Source organism: Hesperophylax consimilis, chromosome 11, assembly GCF_061612785.1.
Source record: "Hesperophylax consimilis isolate HC1 chromosome 11, BYU_Hcon_1.0, whole genome shotgun sequence".
Taxonomy (NCBI): Eukaryota; Metazoa; Arthropoda; class Insecta; order Trichoptera; family Limnephilidae; genus Hesperophylax; species Hesperophylax consimilis.
Window position 1 is genome coordinate 2,288,469 of NC_142846.1, and position 19,853 is coordinate 2,308,321.

Consider the following 19,853-nt stretch of genomic DNA (forward strand, 5'->3'; position numbering starts at 1 on the left):
GATATAACTTTTGCAAATATATTGTGTATAATCTTAATATATAAAAATCACGTGTCACTTGTGTTCGTACACGCTAATCTCCAAAACCGCCCGGCTGATTTCAATGAAATTTTGTGAATGTGTATGATTGGTTCCAGCTTAAAATACAGGATAGTTTTGAACCCGATAGGTGACGTGGTGATTTTTTCAGATTTCTCTTCCTAGAATAAATACAACCACAAATTTTAACTCCCCTACACAGAAGGCGGTCTGTAGCAGGACAACTTCTGCCCGGGCCCACTATTACAAATTTAATATACAATAATATTTCAAATTTGATAAAAAAATTGGACAAGTCAGTTTTGCATAAATACTCCTCAATTATGTAGAATGAACTTTGAGGCACATCACTTCAGAAAATTCAAGAAACAACAATGCATAGATATTATTATTTTATCGGAGATGTAACATAACCTAACAAAATTATTTAAAAATCACACAGCAAATGAATGATAATTGAATGTGTTAGGTTCTGATATTGTGTGTTATTTCCTCGTTCAGCTTGTCGGAAAATAAAACTCCTTTATAAGTGACATTTTATCTATATAAATAAAAATGTTTGTTCAAAATCTTAAATCTCCAAAAGTTCTTCACTGATTGCTTTGAAATTTTGACACAACGTTACATTCGAATACGCGTGTGTTTTTGTATATGTCACCTGTGACAGGTAAAAACAGTAAATTTTTTTTTAAACAGCGCTATCTGTTGAACGTAAAGGCAAAACGCGCTATTGTTTCTCTATCTGGACAGACAGATAGAGAAACAATAGCGCGACAGGTACAGCTAGTATATTATAAGTTTACTTGGAACAATGGCTTTTTGGGGCAAGATGGACGCATATGTGTACAGTCCGTCAAGAAAATGTAGAATTAAATGGAGAGCGCTGTGACCGTTCAAATTTTTTTAAATGGCAACACTGAGATGTTTAACTTAGAAAATATGATGTCATTTCAAAAAAGAACTTTGGTCCATTGAATATTTTTTAGAAATTAGTGGTACTTTCTAAAAGGAGATGAGTTTTTGATTTGTGTTTTTGAAACTTACATATCAAAGAAACCATTTGTTAGACATTTAAGCAAAACAAAACATACAAAAAAACACTTTAACCCTTTCGACATGGCTTGATACGCATTTGTGCGTTCAGGGCAAAACATATGAAAAGGTAACCCAGCCCTGAAACTCACGACATATTCAACAGTCAATCATATCCTCATATTCAGGGCAAAACATATGAAAAGGTAACCCAGCCCTGAAACTCACGACATATTCAACAGTCAATCATATCCTCATATTTGAATCTACTATAAATTGTTCTAAATCAGTGTTGCCATAGAAGTAATAAAAAAAAATTAAATTTTTATTTATTTATTTTTTCATGTTCTCCATAAAACGGTTATACACCAATATATCATGGAGAAGATTACAAATTAAAAAGTTTACAGAGTCAGTTTTACTATTTTGTGACATGTGTTAAAAGATAGTTACTGAATTGTCTGTAGGTGACATTGAAAATGTCGATGGCTAATGCAGAATCGTTAAGCAGTTGAGTCGCTCTATTTATTGGCGCATTCTGATAGGCAGAAGTCCTCGCTTTCGGAGCAGAATGTCTACACTTTCTCGTTGGACTGTATGATTCATTGTACTTAATAGAAATTTCTTGTCTTCATTAAAATTACAAGCTGTATGCAAGCAATACCGCAATAGTATATTGTGCAAAAATAGAACAAAGGAGAAAACTAGAAGTGACTTCCATACAAATTTGAATGGAAAAAAATTCTCCATTTAGCCCAATGGCCCAGCGCTCTGTCTCACTTACTTATTATAGATCTCCATCCCATTTGAATTTCATAAACACAGTTTTGCAATGGAAATTTAAGCCTCGATTGGGCCAATATTTGGATCACGAAACACGCCCACAAGGCATTTCTTGTGTTCTTCTTTATTTAATGCATGCAAATCTGTACCCTTGCTCAGAAAAACCACTGTGTCGTACAAAACACCCATATATACTATCAAGTATAATATTGAAGGGGTAAATTGAAAATCAGCGTATTTGACAGGGATGCTGGCGTACTCGGTTGCAGGTGCTTTGTGGTGTCGGTTGTACGGGGGAACTATTTCTTCTTGGGCTTCTTGGGGTTGCGGGAGCGACTCTTGGCCTTGCACAGCGGGCAGATGGGGGCGTTGCGGTGGATCTGCTGGTGACACGACAGGCAGGACTTCATGGGGGGCGGCTGTTGTCTGAGGAATAACAATATCATTAGTTTTATGTCACATAACACTGCACAGCTGCCTGGAGCCGGCGGGACTGTGGGCTATGGTGTCATGTTGTGGGGCTGAAGGAAGTCGGGAGGGGAAGGAGACGGGCAAGAAGAAGGATGGAAAGTACATACTACCTCGCTATTCAGATTTCAAACATTTTCAATTATGAATTGTTGCCCTTCACTCTGGAATCTACCACAAATATACGTATCATAAATTATTTTACAGAATAATTAATGATAAATAATTGTTGTTTTATTACGCCATATTGCACTTCCTTCTTCTTTAGTCAACATTTTGGACAGCATCGCAGTGTCCGTCATCGGGCAGATTTCTACATGTGTATTAACCGGTCAGCAACGTAAGCAGATATACACGATAAAATAACGATAGCAGTCAAGTACAATAAGCGTGTTTACACGTCAACGCGTGTCTCTCCATAGAAATCGTTCTTACTCCGTTATTATTTTAGTTACATCCCTCAAACAAAAACTAAAAGGTCGATTATAGATCAAGCTACACATCACTACCAAGTTGTCTATGGAAATACAAAACAGGAATCTGCTGACAGTCGCATAATTGACACAACATTTTTACCCGCGCAAAATGTCTGCCGGTAGCGCCGCGCGCTTCACATATTAAATTTTTATAAAATATTTTTATATGAAATGATAAAAAAATGAGGTGATAAAAGTGTTTATTACACATATATACAATAGAATAAATATTTTTGTTTACATAATCTGTGATTTTAGTACCATTTTCACCTAAAAACATGACGTGAGTCATTTTTAACCTATTTTTAATGTTTGCGTTCTAAATTTTAATATTTAAAAATGCTAATATTTATTTGTAATATAATAATTTGAAAGCTTATTTTGTAACTTTTCTAAAACAGTTTTTACTATTCGGCTACGTTCAGAAATGTTTCATTTATAGAGCTTTAATTGTGAAGCGGTAATAACAAAAAGTTTTCGTAAAATGTCATTTCGTTAAAGACAGTTAAAGTGCTTACATGGCGATTTTCGGAGGGGTTAAACGGGGCTAAAAAAAGAGGAAGCACAATACAGTATAATAACCCGAAAATTAATCACGATAATACTTTTGGCCGTGGAAATCTCAAATTACAATGTACAATATGTTTAATAAAATTTTTATGCGCATGCTGGGATTTAAGCCCGCGACCTCTGCACCGAAGCTGAAGATCTTGGCTGCAGGGCCAAGGAGATTGTCCAACATTAGTATTAAATTTGTACTTTAGTCAATGTAGCCACCCACTAACTGAATAAGTTATATGGGAATAAAAATGGAGCAAGGAAATTCCATAGAAGTTTGAATACACGTCTACGGTATGAAATGTTGATATCAACAAAGAAAAGTTCCATATGAAATTATTCACATATATCATAACTACGACATTGATTAGCTGTTGCAAAATCATAAGCTGTAGAAAAAAAAAACAATTTGAAAATAAAAAAATTTGCACAAAAAAAAAATATGATCGCTTCGTAAAATTTGTTGGAAATCAATTTGCCATTTTGAATTTTTGACATTTAAGTACCCAAAACAGTGATACTTGACCCGTTTTAGCTTTTAATTAAATTGTGATCACCCGTAAAGCATGGCCGTTATTTTCACCATTTCATCAAAAGCTGAAACAGCCTGAGAATCAGCATTTAATGAAGACCGTTCAGAAATCGAAATGGTGCCGATCGTCAACTTGTGATGAACTTTGACACACACCGAGCATAGTCTTTTTTAAATGTTATATTATACTCTAAGGACGGGTTGTTTCGGAGAATTTGAACAATTCATCAAATTTCAACGTTCATTTTCAAGTTCTGTTTTTAATTCAGTTTTGTCAAGCAACTAGCCTATAATGATATAATAACAAAACTTGAATAGGACTTTCACAGAACCCGAAAATGAATGTTGAAATTTGATGAATTGTTCAAATTCTCCGAAACAACCCGTCCTAAATCTTATTTATCTTATTAAAAACCTCTGAGAGGTGTAGGACAGGTTGTTTTACTGAGTTTGAATAATTCATTAAATGTCAAAGTTAATTTTCAAGTTGTTATTATTTCAGTTTAATAAAACAACTGGTCAATAATGATATAATAACAGAACTTTAAAAGAACCATTACAGAACTAGAAAGCACCGTCAGCAGGGTGCAATTGATGTTAAACCCATTGTCGATGGGTCGCATAATAGTATGGCGGATAATGGTTGCGCCGACTTTGTAAAAAGTCGAATACTATTATCCACACCGACGATTTGATCTCTATGGTGAGAAACAACAACTTTACTGTCAAAATATCCCGAGGTTTTTCATTTTGTATTGTACTAAAGTTTCCTCAAATATGGCTGAAAATATCAAGTAGAAATATGTTCTACTTGTTTACTTATTGACATGACTTTATTGAACATTATGATCATATTACATTTCATTATTACGGGAACAAGGCTAGCAATTTTTATTCAAAAGAAATTACGTTTATAATTTACGTAAGTTCATCTGGTTGTCCGATTAGGTAGTCCGATGGTAGTGCTCAGTGATATTCACTCTATTCAACAAGAACTCTAATTCAATGGATAGTAAGTCTGGGACTGCATCAAAGCTGATTTCAACTACAACATGCCTGAACCTATTCTTTTAATTGCTTTGTGAAATGGAATACAATAAAGTCAAGATGATAGTAAAAATATGGCTCATAGGTTAGAAAAACCATTTATTAATTTACGCCTTTTTCTACTTCTTCCACCGTTACTGAGTGAAAAGAGATCTTTCGATATACAATATCGCAGTAGAAATCCCGAATCATCCCAAATAGGAAGTCAAAATTTGTTCGATTTTCGTTGTAACGTACATTGGATAAGGAATTCATCATCATTATCATCATATTCTGTAATATAAATCATGATTAATAATCGTTAAGTAATGTTGAAGCGTGCAATGCCTTACCTTTCCGCCAACAGAACTGTCAAAATTGCAAGTAATTTCGGTTTCAGAGTAAAAGTAAAAGCTCAAGTTCGGTTCAAGCTCAAGGGTTCGAGTCCCGTTGGTGTCATGTATCTTTTATCAGGAGATTTTTCAATGTGGATGAGTGTTTCAGGCTAATAATTATTGCTTGTAAAATAATTAAAAGCTCAAGTTAAAAGTGTCGTAAAACAGGCAGTTAAATTGATTAAAAAACGCATTTTGGTGAAATTTAACTTTAGCAATTACTTTTACTCTGGCAAGCATTGAAACAGACGGTCTATGTTATGGTCTAACGATATATTACGTTTTAAAATATTGTTTTCTGGAAAAATTTCGTATCCTTAATCCTTTTTTAAAGTATGAATGAATGGTTTTTATATGAAAAAAAAATTGAAAAAAAGAAAACCCGTCATTTCGTTTTTTAGAATCGCTGCGTCTAGTTACCATTGTGAACTTACCGCAGAGCGTCTCAACCTATCAAACTGATTTACTAACTACGAGGAGGCTGCAAGTTCATGCGGACACGATTAGACCTGTCAAAAACTCACGCCACTTACGACATCTGTAAGTTGCTATAAATTAATTTAAGTAACAGTATAGTTTTACATCACACTGGTAATTTTGCCATAAGTTACTTAGATAAATCACTTACAAGTGTACCGGCCCCCATAAAAATATTGGTAACTGGTAAATGATTTATTTTTTATGTGAATACCGCAGAAGAGTCCCAACTGCTCCCAACCCTCTGGAGAGAGTGAGACTAGGCATCCCCAAATTGGGGTATGTTGTAAGGCTGACGGTAGTGTGGGGAGGGGAAGTACCTGGCTATTCATACATGGTCGCCAAACACGGCTAAAGCCATTTCAAGCAATGCCAATGGTGATCTTACACCAGGGCGATACTGAGAGTATATTTTGATGAAATTCTAGTTACAATTTACAATTTGAGGATGAATCGTTGTTTTGTTTAATCAATGTTGCCAAGTTAAATTAATCATCCTTAATTGACTTCTCCTATCAGAGGTCATCTAGCATCGAGGCCAATTATTGAAAGAAGCATCTAGATTACCATTTAAATACTTTAACGACTGTCTACAAACATCAGACCTAATTTTTTTCAGTATATAAATGGTAGATTCAGCATAAATCATTAAATAATACGGGCAAATCATTTTAAAAAGCGTACGTTTTAATGCACTTGGGCAAACTACTAGTGGTTCAAACTAGTTTGATCCACTAGTAGCACCCGCAGTCCCCTCTTACACCATAGTTTTTATTTTTTTATTTATTTAATACATGTTACATTATTATGAAATTTACATAAAGTAGATATAATGAATCACCATACTAGGCGGCTGCCTGTTTCATGGTGACCAATTGAGTGTAATTAATTTGTATGAATAGTATGAATAGTAATCCTACGATTTAGTACACCACTACACAAGTTGGAATCTCTTTTAAATGATTTACCTAATAATTTTTAAGCATAATTACCTGCATTAATTACATATGTATTTAATCACATATATTTTTATAAGAAGACAAGAGGTTACGATGCAGATAACAAAAAAAATAAAACAAAATAAATATATAAAAAATTAACAATAAAAGTAAGAAGTTTAAAATAAATAAACTTTGTTATAATCATTAATGGTTGTAAAATAATCTTCCTTTTCAATACGGACAGAATTATATTCGGTGAACGAAACAAAGAAATTTTATTGAATATTCTAAATAATCATCAAAATTTCTTCTGTTAATTATTCCCTTAGCTGCTTTTTTTTAATCTGAGTACCGTTCCGTTACCAAACTGCTCCCAGACGTCTGGAGCCAGTGAGACTATAGCATCCCCAATCGGAGTATATGTGTGAGGCTGAAGGTAATGGGGAGGGGAAGGAGATAGGGAAGAGGAAGGTGGGGGAGTACCTGGCTATTCAAATCTGGTCACCAAACACGGCTAAAGTCATTTCAAGCAATGTTTCTAATCTGAATGGTGGTCTTACACCAGGGCGATACTGAGAGTATCTCAAATACAATTTATATTATTTCAACTTAATAAATTGTGGAGTAAGAAAAATTCGTCAAATAAAATTTTCTTGGGCACTCCTGGATTTGAACCCGCAACCTTTGAACTAGTCGAGAGCCTAACCCCTCAGTTACAAGTTAACGCATCATGTGGTTCATGTTTCATCGAACAGGACATCATAACACAAGCAGCCTTTTCCGCATACTGTGATGGTAGTAGGAGATTTTCTAATATTATCAGGTTATTTGTAACCCAGGAAGGTTGCGCCAGACAACAAAATGACATCTACTTATTTATTCTTCAAATACGCTCAGAAATCTCTGGTTAAATAAAATGCGTCAGATTCGTCTTGTTACTGTATGTATACACGCATGTAATAAATAAAATTGTCTGAGGTGATGAAACATGTTAGTGATTTGATTTGGGGAAAATCTCAAATTATACCTGATGAAACATGGTTTAAAAACAAAATTTAAAAAAAAAACATAATGAAAGTAAAAATAACAAAATAAATAAAAACCAAAAATATCACACCTCAACGAAACAGTGATAAAATCATCGGCGGCAGACCTGAAGGCGGGCGGGGGCGGGGGAAGCTGCTGGTGGGACTGGTGTGTCTGGTGCGGGGGCTGCGGGGGTGCCTTGGGGGCAGGGGGCGCGCCGGAGGGCAGCGAGGGCGCCGCGGCAAACAGGGGTGCGCCGGCCAGCGGGCGCAGGGGGGCGGGCGCGGCCAGCATGGAGCTGCTGGCGGCTGACGGGAACCTACTGCCAAAATGAAACACAAATATTTAAGTATGATGAAATCTAACTCCGATTGAAAAAATATAGCAATTCACACAACACAATTGAGCCCTTATATGTGGAAAAACAGCATTTTCGAAATACACTATTTTTGTGCAGATCTATTCAAATTACACACCGTATATTTATCTAAATTCACAGCAAAAATCGTTTTAAAATCTCAACCACAGATGGCAGTACAAGGCCTGAGGTGACGGCCGGCAGCGCGCGCTCAAGATAAATCGGCCATTATTTAACCCATTAGTACTTTCATCACATTTGTTCAGTCTGCAATGTTTTCTGTGTATTTCAAATGCGCTATATACAGAGGCGGCTCTAGGGATCTAGGCGTGGTAAGTAATTTGAAAAAAATGTGCGACCAATCTTTATTTGATATTGTGAAAAATGCCCATTCAATATTATCTATATCAATTTGTAAGGCCGCCACTCTAAATACATATTATATTAATATAGTAAATTGTAAATAAATACACAAATACACAGGGTTTAAAACCCTATAAACTACCCCTTTAAAACCCTATAAACTACCCCTTTAAAACCCTATAAACTACCCCTTTAAAACCCTATAAACTACCCCTTTAAAACCCTATAAACTACCCCTTTAAAACCCTATAAACTACCCCTTTAAAACCCTATAAACTACCCCTTTAAAACCCTATAAACTACCCCTTTAAAACCCTATAAACTACCCCTTTAAAACCCTATAAACTACCCCTCCCCCCCCCTCCCCCATATGTTGTGTATATAAACCGTAGACTAAGAATTTTGTGTACCAGTCTGAAGATGGCTTTGACGAGCTGAAACCGGTTACGGTCAAAATAAAATTAAGTGGAATAAAGTTTTTTATTTGTTTTATTATAATATAACATAATTTATTATTTTTGTTGTCTTATAATTTTGGGAAGTCAAACACCAATTGACCAAAGGGAAGAACGCCCGGTCATATATGACCCTACAATGCTGGAGGGGTTTATTGAAACTGATGGTTTGTGCTGGCGCTTGGTATATTTGTCATTATTACGGGGATAAAGTATTATTTCCAAATTGTGTTTTTGTTAAAATGTTTAACATATTTGGAATTATAAATTTGATGGAAATTTTTGTTAATAAAATGAAAAAATATAAAAAAAATAAATTATTTTACATTTATTGTACTCAAAACTCATGAATAAATTGATTAAAATACATAAAACGTGTTGTCTATTAATTGAAATATCTTATTACAAATAAATTTATTTCACTTTCAACGTGTACTACAAACAAATGAAATGTTTAACAGCCATTATCTCAGAGCTAACTTTTTCACATTGGAGTCGCAATATTTTGTGGTTTTTCACGAATCAGTTTGTGGTTTTTTTGTGGACTGTAATCAATTCAACACTTAGAATTGGACAAGGATTCTGACTTACCCTTGGTCTTTTCAATGGATATTATAGCCTTGAGAGACAATTATCACTGCCCAGCTTCCGTAATAGACTCGAATTAAACGCACTGAGAGGACATGTTCACTGCACCGGTTTTCTTAATAGACTGGTAATGTATGTATTCCACACTATCAGACAGGGATAGGTAATTGGGTGGAGGAATGCAGAAACATTCCTCGATGTCGTACAGACGTATGAGACTGGGTGGAATAGCGGAGCAAGGGTACTCACTCGGGGGTGACGGGGCTGCCCTCCTCCTCATGCAGGTCGGGCAGGCGCTGCAAGCCGAGGCAGCGGCGGCGCAGGGAGTCCACCTCCGCCTTCAGCGGCCGCCAGTCCTCATGCAGGCGCTGAGCCGCCGACAGCTTACGAGTCACACTGTCCTCCGTCTGCTTTATCACTGTTTCCATCTAAACAACAACACTTACTTTAAATTACATCTAAATCACTCACGGCTTGTTCTTGCTGCCTTTCTTCACACAATAAGAACCTACAATACATTTGCATCATATTATTTGGACTGTTTATTGCATTTGTTCAAACTGTTAAAATTTTAATTTTGAAGCGTTTTTAAAGACATGACATAATTAATCTATATATATTAAGAAAAGTGTATGTGGTGGGCGTGTTGGCTTTGATTTTTATACAAATCTACAGTTTTATTCAGAGATTGATGAAATTTTGCACTCATCAACTTTAAAAAAAAGAGAAAGGTTACTATCTATAGGAGATTTTTAAAAAAATACCCCGATCCTCTTTTACACACCCCTCAAAGCAGAATTTGATATTTCTTGATGAAATTTTGCACACTTGATGTTGAAAATAAGAGGAAAATTAATACTCTACATCAGATTTCGAAAAACGCTGTGTAATGTCGGGGAAACGCCGGGGACTTGAGCCAGTGTTTTGTAAGTAAGAGTGTACAAAAAAGTGGAAGTAGTTATAAATAAGAACATAATAATAATGAAGATAAAACAGATGCATTATTTTGCAAGCAGCAATAACGTTCACCATTTGAAAGCAGTTTAATGATGCACAATATATCAATATCCAGATTGCTCTCCGTGACCTATGGCAAGGTATTTCTGCAAGTTGGAGATAAAACAGTCAATGACAAAGATAACCATTGACAACTTAATGAATGCTTTCCGTGATAGCTGACTTTTCGTACCATCCAGGAATCAAACTAAATAAATGTGTAGCGATGTTCACATCCCTTCTGATTCTAGATGGTATCTTCTTAATTCTTACCGACCCTTCTGGTCTATTCCTGTATCTTCTAGCCGACTTATTCTTCTTTCCACTTTCTGGCTCGTCGAGTATCCATGAAATAACTAAATAAAATAAAACCTAACCAAGAAATTAAAATACTTCATATATTCATAAGACGAATACGGAACGCTGTATGAGACGACCTACTGCCACAAGATTGTCCATCTTATACTTATGTGCTGCTATGATTACTACCTCACTTTCTCCAATGGCACTTATAATCTTCTGGAAACAATTGTATGTAATGAAATATTCATCAGTTTTTACTAGTGTTTGTTGTGTAATTGAATCAGAGGGGCATTTTGGCACACATTTACGGATTACGGACTCTACGCGAGACAGTTTAGTAACAAATGGAAAGGACAGAAATTACCGTTACCGTATCTTTTGCTGGCCACTTTGAGATCTCTAGAAAAAGTGTCTATAAACTTTGAAATGTCATTGAAGCACACTTTGTCCTGAAGAAGTTTCTGAAATTTGTCACTTTTTGCAACAAGCCCCACTAAAATTATCTAAACACTTTATAAACATGCGAGAGCGAATGTAGTTTATCCATAATCATTTTCAGTTTAAACAAAAAACTAAATATGCTTCAAAAAAAAGATTTATTTGGATGACAAGAAATTATTCTTGTGGAGATTTTTGTTTGGCGATGTTTCTTCTATCTTTACAATCAGTTCAGTTTAGTGCCAGCAACCCGGGCATTTATTTTACTGTGATTTTCTATTACCTATATAGTTTTCTTTACCCACCTCACTAGACAAAGTCTGTTCTGAGGTAAAATATACATTTAAGGTTTTTAACAGTCAAGATACGCTGATAGCTGATAAACATTGTAAATAACTATTCTACCTTCGCTTAATAAATGTATATCAATGGTGTTGGAGGATAAAATTGCAAGTGTAAATCATGCAATGTGCAGGCGTTCTCTGCATTCAAAGTCCACAAGCTGTTTTCTGTATCTATTTGAAAATAATTAGATAAAGACGAGGAAGTCATATTCAAGGCGCTCAGCGGAAGAGTGGCTTAACCAACTAAAACATCAGACTGTTAAGGGAATATGATTTTATGGAAAACAGCTATCAAACACGTCTAACTACCTTTTGTATGCCGTTCCCAGACTTGATATTTTTTATTAACAAATAATGCTTTTCACTCTTTTTTGTAATTAATATAGACATTCGACCATAATAAATAAAACCCACATTTACAACTTTGATCCAGGGTTAATAGCATTTTTTATTTTTTTAAGTATATTTTATTTATGTTTAAGAGATATTTTAAACGAAAAATTACTTAGAACCACATACTTCGCTTTCTGTCAATCAATTATACAATACGGCATTATAGGCTTGGGCGGTACATATAAAAATCAAACTCAAACAATTTACATATCACAAAAACTAATAATAAAAACCATATTAAAAAAACCCTATTCATATTCGTCCGAACTTTTATTCAAACAATTTAAGGTCAGAAAATTAAGTGCATTATACTTCTACCATGCAACATTACAAATTTATAAAAACTATATTCAAAATAAAATTGCACCCTTTAAAAATAACAGAAATCTTAGACAAACGTCCATACTTCCTACTCCTAACTGTAAAAAAACAATAGGACAGTTCAACCATGAATATCTCGGAGTTAAATTTTTTAACTCATTACCAGAAAAAATTAGAAACATGAATACAAATATAAACGAATTCAAAAGCCACCTTAAAAAGTATTCCGAACAGTTGAACTGAATCATATCAAATATAAACCAATATAACAACACCCCCATACACACAAGCCCTGCTTATTTATGGGGGTACATCAAATACTAATATTATGTAATTAATAACTGTACTAATTATATTATGTAATTGCTATATTATGTAATTCGTGTATCTTTTTTTTTACTAAAAAAAAAAAAAAAAATTTTGTTGTAAAATTTAACATTTTATATCTAGTGGACATCTATTCTAAAACTACTATTAAGGCGGTGTCTAGTAATTTATCAATTCGAAATAATGAAAATATTATTACGCAATACGGTAAATATGATGTTCTTAGCCGGAAAAAAAAAATTATATATTTTTATTATTTATAAAGACTTAGCATTTATCAAAATTAAATCAGAAATATGACCTTTTTATGGCCGTCCTTTCGTATTGTTCAAAAAATATTTTTAAATTTTGAATATCCTCAAAAAATACCTTGAAGGTTTTTCTTCAAGACTTCGTTCAGAAATTAAAAAAAAAAAAAGAATAAGGTTGTGGTATAATTATTTCCTAGGCACTATCTTTAATGTTTTTGTAAATGCGGTTTACTAAACTTTGGTTAAATTTATTCTAAAAAAAGGAACGAGGAATAATTTCTATTATTTTTGTCCACTTTTTAAAATTATTTTCACATTTTTAAATTACCATTTGTTTAAGAGTTTCGAGTTTATTAAAATAATAAATTATGTTGCCGTAAAGTGGCGACATTAATTCAGCTACTACGGCAGAAATTAGAACTGAAGGCTTATTTTTAAATATGTCAACAGATGGCGTTAATCACGGAACGACACTTGGAATTTTCAACAACATCTTGCGTGTCATCAGTCAGCGAAGATAATACCTACTTGTATATACGAAGATAATACCTACTTGTATATACGAAGATAATACCTACTTGTATATACGAAGAAGTTTGCCAGTCATTTTTTATAAATTGACAAACGGTCTTGCTGTGCACGTGTTTATACATGTGTTAGTTTTCGACGTGGACATGCGCACACACACTTGTGTATATTATGTAAATATGTTTTGTCATTGATTTTGAGGACAGGCATCAGAGATGTTCATCGAGTTAGGTTGATATGATTCGTCTTCACAATTTTTTATTGTATAAGTAAAATAATATTACATTTATTGTGAGGTGTGCTTAGCTGATTCTTATTTGGTACATGCTAGGTATATACGTTCATAATTTTTATTTCAAATTTAATGTACTTTACATACGATTTTTATATATTGAAGTGAAACTTCTTTACGCGCGTTATGCATTTTCGAGGACCGGAGTAAAACCGACTCATGACCGTCAAGTGACTCAAGGCCGATAACGCGATTAATTACCCTCGCAGACGTGCGTGACAAGTTTTTTTAGTAAAAAACACAGCCGTAAGTGAGTTTTTCAAAATTTAAAATTGCGCGGGACAAGTCAATTGAGGAGTACACGTCATATACGCGGTTCTCGTCGCGCGAGATACCTCTCCTCGCGGTCTAGAGGCAGAGCGTTCGACACTCGTTATGCAGGACCCGGGTTCGAATCCCATATTTTTATAATTTTTAATTTTTTTTTATCACATGCTACTTATAAATATGTGAATTTATAAGTAGCAATTTAGTAGTAATTTATTTTTACTTGTGTCATGACATTGTTTTTAATAAAGCATTACATATTATTTACTTAGGCACCAGTATCGCCCTGGTGTAAGACCAACATTCAGAATTGAAACGTTGCTCCAAATGGCTTTAGCCGTGTTTAGTGACTAGATCTGAATAGCCAGGTACTTCCCCACCTTCCTCTTTCCCTTCCCCACTTACCTTCAGCCTCACAACATCCCCCAATTGGGGATGCCATAGTCTCACTGGCTCCAGACGGGAGCAGTTGGGACTCTTGTGAGGTATTCACTATAAAAAATAAAAAAATTGTTTTCTTCTATGATCCTTATTAAAAAAAGCTTACAAAAAGCATGTTTTTTTGTTATCCTTCAAAACATGCATTTTTAAGTCTTGAATAGTCTTCAAGCACGTTTTTTTATTACGGTCAGAGCGCATTGATGTACCTACCTAGGTACCTACCTATTGTATTTTTTATGTCAGCGCGGAGCCTTCTGCAGTGGGAAAGTGTTTTAAAAAATTAAATATTGACATACAATATAAGTCAGTTATAATTAGTGACATCTTACGAATTTCAACAGAACTTTTTTAGTACAGAACTGTCTTTAACCTCTCAGAAAAAGACTTTTATTTACTTTGTGTTCCTTTGCGAACTGTCAAAACGTGAAAATTTTTGTGTTATTCACGAGTTTTGTTAAAAGCTTCATAACTCACGTTTTGGGAAACGTAGCCTCATTCTAAAAAATGTTTTGGAAAGATTATGAAATTCACTATCGTATTGTTTTGTTATGCGTAAATATTTGCGTTTCTAAATATACATTTTCTGAAAACGTCAAAAATATGTAAAAATCGCTGACCATTATTTCAAAGCTGTGAAAAATGTACTTTTTTCTGAGTATCATAAAGAAATAACACTTTATATATTGAAGAAATATAATTAAAAACTATTAGTCACCTCAAAATATTAACCGTCCAAACTAAAATATTTTTAATAAATTATTTAGAAACGCAATAAATTATGAACGAACAAGATGACAGATCCAATCGACTTAGATAATGCACCTCTACATTCCATAGATATTCTTGAATACAGACGCGTAGCGTTATTCATTATCGATACTCTGTTTTTTAAATCATGGCAATCCGTATACTAGTGATGGAAATAAATCGATTTTTGTAAAATCTCGCGCGTTTACGTGAAAAGACGTTCTAATGTCTTGACCGCTATTATCATATTTACGTCTTTTGACGTTCTAATGTTCTGAGTGGTTAAATGGCTAGTAAAACCTAGTTCCTCCGCTGGGGGGCATTGTTGTAGTTTCGTTCTGAACAGGGTACCTATTATACTTGGCCTTAAAATATTCTATTACCTATGTACTGGTATTTAGACTTCACAACATTGAGACATAATCCACGAAAAGCTGCAAGACTTTCTCTTCCTTAACATTTAAAGGGAGTTTATTAAACATTTTGAAACCTTTATATTAAATATTGTTTTGTGTTGCTGATAAATTTGTCTTAGGAAGCCTAAACTCGATTATTATTATCATCTAATGATTGTAGACAGTATTTTTCATTTAACACGTCGGCATACCTGCCGCCAAGGGCTGCACTTTTTTGCATCGGCATATTGTCCACCCATTTAGGGCGACTAAAACTTTTTCCACATACTTAAATAGTTCACCATAAATTTATAATCTATATAAAAGCATAAAGAGTGTTTAATTTGGGGAAATATGGGGTGCAATACTACACAGTAATAATCCTTCTCAAATATGAACATATGTCATAAATAAAAATTAGTATGCCGATGGGTTAAGGTGATTTTTCACAAAAACGGCACTGTACACATTATCCAAATTTTATAATTAAAAGCTAAAGGCTAAGAGTGCACTCGCTTGAATGTAACTTTCTCATACAGTCATTTCCGCAGTGTATTGTGTATTACCAGTCAACTGTGGCTCGACCGCCGGCGGGCTTTTTTGAAATCCGGCGTTTTTTTTTTTTTAAATGCGATTTTAACCCTTATGTATAAAGAATTTGTATAAAGCAAAAGGTCAGAATCGCTTGCGCCAATTACGGACTAACATTTGCTTTTTGTTTCACGAGGCTAGCTACGCTGTTTGTTTAAATATTAAATTATCCATGACAAGCCGGCGTTATCTTTTCACCAGCCTGTTTCTAACGGTCGGTTTTTATGACAGATGACAGCACGGTTGAATGGTTAAAAGTAAAATGGATTGCAACTCCTCTGTCCTAATTATTCAAAAACTATTAGAAGCAACTTTTGTTGAAAAGATTGTTAAATCTAGATTTAAATAGATATTTTGATCCATGGGAAAGCTTGTACCTAGTGATGACATACACTTCCTGGCAACTTATAAATAGGATTAACTAACAATGGGAGTTGAGTGTTTATATTCACTTGTTTACTTAGAGTCTGGAATAAACACCGTCCAGCTGGATGGACTATTAACTTTATTAATAGATATTTATATAGATGAGAGCGGAATCCTAGTTTATAGTTAATCATAGGAGTATTTATTCAAAAACAAAAATTGCAGACAATTGATGACTTTCTGTCTCATTCAGGTCGCACAGAGTTATCCCAAACAACATACACGTTTGTACACACAAAAATTGGTGGTGTGCTAAAAATATTGTCAGTCTATTCCTACGTCAGGTCAGGTAAACCTTCAGCGGTGAAGGGCACTAGCAAATTCCAATTTTGAAGCTTATACCGACCTGCTGGAGTGATCACTATGTGAGCTGGAAACTAAAGTGGCGCCATCTCGCCATAGAGATAAAGAGGCATCGGCGAGGGCCGTTCACGTTTCGGAGAAATTTCAATACTATGGTCAGCATCCACGCTCTGCGCGTATAGATAATGAGTGTTCCCGGGTGACGTTTCTCGATGAGCGATATGGAATTCACTCGCACCACGTGATACAAAGAACTTAACTTAATTCTAAAATTATTCATAGAGTAACAATATAGTATTACTCTTTTTACTGTTATTTGCTTTAATTTCTATCAATTAGTTTAGTTATTTGCGATGATACATTTATATATGACAGTTTATAATAATTATTTTTAGATTGACTGAAATTTTGGGAGTGCGATGCTCCAACGCTCCTTAGAGCTAGCCGCCAATGTGTGTATTGATGCATATGATACACATCTGAAAGAGACTTCCTTGCCAAATGTCACCGAGTATAGGTTGATCAAATTTTAATAATATTTAAAGTGCATTGGTTTTATAATGTATGTACTGGCTGTACCCCGCCACGCGTAGCTTTTACATCCGACAGATGGCGCTGTTTAGAAACAAAACATGTTTTTACATGGCACAGGTGAAATCTACATAATATAGGTATATAAAAACACAAGCAATATTCGAATGCAATGTTGTCTCAAAATTTCAAAGCAATCGGATAAGAACTTTCGGAGATTTTGAACAAACAAACATTTAACTAACTAACTAATCATCAATCGCAGGGATGGGCAGAGAGGACGGACCGCCAAACAACTCGTTCTCGGCGCACACTTTTTGTCTCATTCACATTCATACATCGTCTCATACATACTCTTCTATTATTCTGACTCTTGACATGGCCCGACTCAACTATCTGATTCACTTGATCGTGCCATGTCTTCCTCGGCCTTCCCTGATTTCTGCTACCATTCACATTTGTGTCATATATTCTCCTTACCTCCTTTCTTCGCTCATTCGTTCTACATGCCCAAACCATCTAACCGTCCCTTTCTTAATCTTACTCATTACGCTCACATCAGCCTTGCAATCTTTGCGGATCTCCACATTTCTGACAAGATCATACATGGTTTTACAATATATACGCCTCAGATAGATAGATGTTAATAACTAACAATTCAAAATAAATAATCACTTAGTTTTAACCACTTTTTTACTGTTTAGGAAACCAACATGTTTCATAAGTAATGGTTTCTTCATCATGGTATACTTAGTACTAATATTAATATTAAGTATACCCTGATAAAGAAAGTATCGTTTACGAAACATGTTGGTTTCCAAAACAATAAAAAAGTGGTTAAAACTAAATACTTATTTATCTTGAATAAAAATGGTATTACAAAATATGTTTGCTGTATTCTCATAAAATATATCAGTTTGTTGTGCGCAAATGTATTGGTTTGATGACTGTCATACAGGAACTAAGAAATATCAAAATTATAAGATATGTATGGTTTTCAAAACACAAAATTTATTTTTAGGACATATTGTAAAAATAGCCAGGGCATCCCAATTTAACACACCCGTAAAAAAAATTAAACAAACAGCAGGCATTTAAGCCATTATTTTAATTAAACACCCTAACATATTTATCTATAACTAATCTAATATCATTTCCATCCTTCGTCTCCCTACTTCTTCACCATCATACCACAATTAGCCATACGCCACAGAATTGTTTTTTACCAGGCTAAGCGACCAATAATAACTAAATGGCTGACCAGGAATTGTTGTAAATAAATGAAATAATGGCAGCCAACACCTACCGCATTTATGTCAGCGTGGATTTGTCTCAGTTCCTCCACATGGCTCATTTTTTCCTGTTGCAATAGTTCCATTTCTCTTCTGTATTGAGCCAGGCATCTGCCTTCCTGGTCTCCTGATCTGACTTCATTTAGAATATTTCTTTTCAAACGCTCCAGGGCGATAGTTTTATTCCTGCAAACAAACATTTATGATAAATACGGACAAATAACGCTCAATTTATTACAACAATCGAACGATTCCAATAGGTACATTTTTACAAAACGTTTTTGCACAAAATAAAACCTTGTTTCAAAAGCGATTTTATCTTATGATACCCTATCTCGCTAAACAAATGTTAGAACTTTCGATGATATTTTGTCAATTAAGACGTAAAACAATCAGAAACTACACTATTGTGATAAGAAAATTATCGATCGGGTCCACAGGTGCGCCCAAAACACTCCGGGCGACAAAATATCCTGACAAATATTTACCCGGCCATGATGCTCCTTCATAAATCCAGAATAAACGATAAATTAGCATGTAATAACAGTCGACAAACTCACCGTATATCTTTCATTGCTTCCAATTTGTGATATATTTCTCGTTCATTCACTGCTGTCATATTATTGTTAATTTTATAACAAACTCAAAACATTGGTGACGAAATTTCAAGTCGAGAACGATGTTAAAAAATCTCATCAATCTTTCTTTATTCTTGTTGTGGTGAAATCGATAAAAGGCTGATCAGTTAAATATTCATAACGCCATTATTATATCTATCCTATTTTTTCTGGGATACAGTTCCTACTCTCCAACAATAGACGTGTTTATGGCCAAACAAAAGCTGAATTTTCCCAAAAATTATTCAATTTTATTATTTACTTGTAATTTTTTGCTACAGCATTTTTTTCGGACAGTGTGTATCTAGTGAATGATATTTTTTACTATTGTAAAGAAATTATATTAATCTTTATCCTTCACTGTTCATAACTTGGATTGATTTTGTTCTCAACCAATTTAGTGTTATTTAGAAATAATTACTAACATTATACTTTATTATTAGCTCTGAATATTTATGATATGTAAGAAGAAAACTATCAACATATAATGTAATATTATAGCTATTATATATAACTCATAATAAATTGTACAG

General features: G+C 34.3%; 1 protein-coding gene across 1 annotated transcript; it reads right to left on the reverse strand.

Moving 5' to 3' along the window:
- Positions 1-1,194: 1,194 nt before the first annotated feature.
- LOC149419637 (zinc finger C4H2 domain-containing protein) lies at positions 1,195-19,409 on the reverse strand. Its single transcript, XM_089637188.1, has 5 exons — positions 19,264-19,409; positions 18,718-18,889; positions 9,767-9,945; positions 7,845-8,075; positions 1,195-2,280 (listed from the first exon to the last, which is right to left on the reverse strand). Exons 1-5 carry the CDS (start codon positions 19,320-19,322, stop codon positions 2,154-2,156), a joined length of 768 nt encoding a protein of 255 aa, XP_089493314.1. The 5' UTR covers positions 19,323-19,409; the 3' UTR covers positions 1,195-2,153.
- Between the last annotated feature and the right edge of the window lie 444 nt (positions 19,410-19,853).